This window comes from Aptenodytes forsteri, unplaced genomic scaffold, assembly GCF_000699145.1.
Source record: "Aptenodytes forsteri isolate BGI_AS27 unplaced genomic scaffold, ASM69914v1 Scaffold141, whole genome shotgun sequence".
Lineage (NCBI taxonomy): Eukaryota > Metazoa > Chordata > Aves > Sphenisciformes > Spheniscidae > Aptenodytes > Aptenodytes forsteri.
In genome coordinates, this window is record NW_008794416.1 from 748,973 (window position 1) to 752,753 (window position 3,781).

A 3,781-nucleotide genomic window follows, 5' to 3' on the forward strand; every position below is an offset into this window, starting at 1 on the left:
CCGCGGCGCCGGGGGGGGGAGGGGGGGGGGGGGGCGAGCCTGCCGGCGGGGCTTGGATCGCGGCCTGCCGGCTGACCGACGCGTTGGTTCTTTTCTTTTTTTCTCTCCTTCCGCCGGTTTCCTCCCCGGAGGCCTCCCGATGAGTTAAAATGGTGCTGAGGCTCGAGGGGAGCTGGTCGCTGCTCGTGGGGAAGAGGTTCCTCAGCCTGTCGGAGGAAGACGACAGGTCGTGGGATACCAGTCGCATCTCGGAATGGCCCTGGAAGTCCGGCAGGATCCGAGCGGTTTCCCACACGGACATATCCAAACAAGACCTGAAGGTAACCGGGAACTTTCAAAGAGACCTTCTAAAGCGAGGGTGCTTACCCTGTGACCTGGAAACTTCCTGTGCGTGCATGCGTGTGGGTGTGTGTATACATATATGCGCTGTTGTTGGGGGAGAGAGGTCGTCTTGGTCAACTTGCCTGCTTAACATGCTTGAAAACATGTGCACCTCTGGTTAAAGCCACCAGCGTGTTTGTGCTAATGCCGGAAGCTACCTCAAACTAATAAATGTGCTTTCTTCCACCAGCATTTTAGAAACTTGAGGTTTTTATTGCACCCGCTGTGCCTAGGTTTTATTTCTGCATATTTCCTAAATGTAATTTAAGACCTTGTCAGTTGTAAACGATTTTTTTTTTCCAGAGATTGCAGTTACTTATGAAACGGAAACACTCCTCTGTTGATGGGATTGGTGACTTTTCTTTCTTGCTCTTTGAAGTAGCTGGTAGTGAACAAGTACTTCTACTATCTTAAAAGACGTACCAAATTCACGTATGGCGTTGGAGGTTTCTCGGATGACACTTGCGTGGTGGCCACTTCTTAATAATGATTACCAACGGGATTTTTAAACATGCAATCAATTATTGCAAGCTTAACTATGTATTTTGGGTGGTAGTTAAGCGACTTTCACAGTTTGACTGTGAAGCTCTTAGAGGGCTATTTGGCAACTGTAGTCAGTAAAACTATTCAGCCATGTCTGGGCAATTACTATCGCATACAAAGTACTCACTAAGGACAAAACTCCATTATAGTAACCCCATCTTGTTATGTGGTCCTCTTATTTGTTTCTGCAAGGGACTTTGGTGGCAGGCTGTTCTATGACAGCAAGAACAGTACCATCTTTCAATTACAACTTTTTCCTTGCCTTTTTTTCTTTTAACGGGAAGAACTTCGTGACCTCTGATTAACTGAAGAAGCACCTCCTCCTTGTCAAAGAAGAAGAAATTGTACATGTTTCTAACTCTTTTTTTGAAAGTGTTGAAAGTGTAAACTTTGTTACGAAGAGTCCCGAGTTGTTAGAGGCCGAGCTGCTTGTTGTGCATCTGCGGCAGGGGTGGAGCTTTCTCCATGTTTGGCCGGCGGGGCTGTGCCCATGCCGTACTTGGAGCGAGGAGGAGGATGTTGCTGCTGCAGAAAGCTCTTCTTAAGGACTTTCTCTGGGACTTAAAAGGAGAAGGAGCAGCTGCTGTTGGGGACTTTACTGTGAGCCTTGTAACTGGTTATGGTTCTGCCAGAAGCGATTGACTTAATGCATTCTCCAGTGAAAGTGCTAAAGACGTTGAAAGTAGACAATCCAGGCATAGAGGGCTTTTGTACCAAAACACATGCCATCTCCTTTCCTCTCTCACAGCTCTGGAAGAGTAATGTATAGTTAGACTCAAAATAGTAATGGATTTGGAAGAGTCACGTATAGTTAGACTCAAAATAGTAATGGATTGGAGGGGAAAAAAAGGTCTCTAAAGGAGTAGAAATATTTAATCTTGTATAGCGTCAGGAGCAAGCTACAGAATAGAAGGACTGTCAACTACTTTTTAAAGTATTTTCTCAACTGTATTTTCCTGTTTGTACACTGTTGATACTATAAACAAAACAAGCCATTCTGGTTCTGGTACTTGTGTTATTTGCTTATCTCTTTCATTGTTTCCATGAACTTCAAAATGACTAAATTTATTGCTGCACCCATTAGTTTTACGACTCCTGTCTGTGGTAATGCTGTTTTGTGTGCATGCTTTTACTTGCCTTTCCCCTTAGAGAAGCTAAACACAAGGGAAAGTTTCTAAGATACACTCAACTGAGGTTTCTCTGCTGTTAGGGTAAATTAGTTTGATGTATTTAGACTGGATTGTTGTCTTTTATGGGAAGAGGGAGTGATTTTTCCGAGAGTGGTGTTCTCTACCAAGACATTCCAATTCCTGTATGCAGGCAGAGTTGTATTTGTGGTCTTTCCCAATCCTTCGTTGATCTCCCTCTGTTGCCTATGAAAGAAGGGTAATGCCATCCCAAAGAACTTGGTCAAGCCACCTTCTTTGCCATCCCAAAGAACTTGGTCAAGCCACCATGATTTGCCATGAAGTGACAACTGCTTTCCTCTTGAAAAGTTTGTATAGGTACTTCAGAGATTTGTAAAGATAAATACCAGTTAAAAGCAGGCAGCAAATGGCCTTCTTCACATTATATAATTTGGTTACCTTTACTGGCGTACTGTCATTTGTGCTTCCAATAAATTAACTAAAGTTATTCTTTGGGACTCTTATTCTTAAAATACTTCTGGAAAAGCAGCTTGTTTATTCAAGTACTCTAGTTTAGAGTTTGTGGAAAATGCTTGTGCCGCTACTTTATACAGTCCTTTAAAGTTTTGGGGGTTTTTTTGCTGTGTTTTTCCCTGATTATAAACACTAGTGGCAGAGTTAACACATTTAACTGCCCTTGAGCAGCAGAGGACTTTTTGAGTTGTAGATTTAAATAGGAATATTAATGTTTTATGCGACAGTAATGATGACAAACCAGTTAACGTTGACTATCACTTATAAAATACTAGGTCAGCCTGGGATGCTTTAGTGATTGCTTGATTGTGTGACAGAAGGGCAATGATCACCTTTGCATTATAAGCACTTTTAATGGTTGGGGTTTTTTCTGAGGAAATTAGTGTGTGTTTATCCTTTTTCATGTGGTATGTGTCTGAATTTTATTGTTAGTCACTCCTTCACTTTGTTTCCTTTCTGTAGATTTGTGTAGAATTTGATGATGAGTCATGGGAAAAAAGAAGATGGATAGAGGTCTACAGCCATAAAATGAAAGCATTCTTGGTGGAGCAAAAGCTGGTACTGGCTGAACGAAAATCTCAAGGCAATTCTATGTCTCCTGTCCAGTGGCCTGCAATGGCAAGTATACCGCTTGGCCTAACTCACTTTGGTTCTCCAGTTCCATTTTCCAAGGACAGTGTTGTTACAAGTGTGAACTTCTCGAGTACAGCTTCACTAGTGTACTCTTGGGTGTAATCTGAAGGGGGACTAAATCTCTTTATACAGCTAGAGCTAGGCAGAGCTTGTAAGCATTTGAAGTTGGTATGTTGTGCCTGGAGATACAGGAATGTATTTTTATGACTTTGCTTCCCTCCCAAACCACTGTTCTGTACAATGTTCATTTCTTCTCCCTCTAGTCTCATGTTTCTTCCTTCTTCCACAAAATTGCGGTTAAGAATAGAGAGAAAAAGGGTAAATAATAGGTTTCTAAGGATAGCCTGTATTTTTATCTTAAATTCTTGTTTTACTCTGCCTCAAGTACTGTTAATTCTTCAGTGATTCTTGATCTGAGACAAAAATAATTTGAGTGACTCTTATGTGATGGCTGCCTGGCACAGATTATTTGTGAGATTTGGATTTTGTGCATATAAAAACCTGAGCTACACAGTACAAGCCAGAGAACTAAGCTTTCTGTAAATGCCATGCATGGCTGGCTA

At 42.1% G+C, this 3,781-nt stretch overlaps 1 protein-coding gene across 1 annotated transcript in view; it reads left to right on the forward strand.

The window, feature by feature from the left end:
- Window positions 1-149: 149 nt before the first annotated feature.
- The window catches only part of KDM3A (lysine demethylase 3A), a 32,962-nt gene continuing 29,330 nt past the window's right edge, over window positions 150-3,781 (forward strand). The window contains exons 1-2 of the mRNA XM_009289391.1: window positions 150-320; window positions 3,048-3,203. Coding sequence (XP_009287666.1) covers window positions 150-320; window positions 3,048-3,203 — 327 coding nt within the window. The remainder of the gene's footprint in view (window positions 321-3,047; window positions 3,204-3,781) is intronic.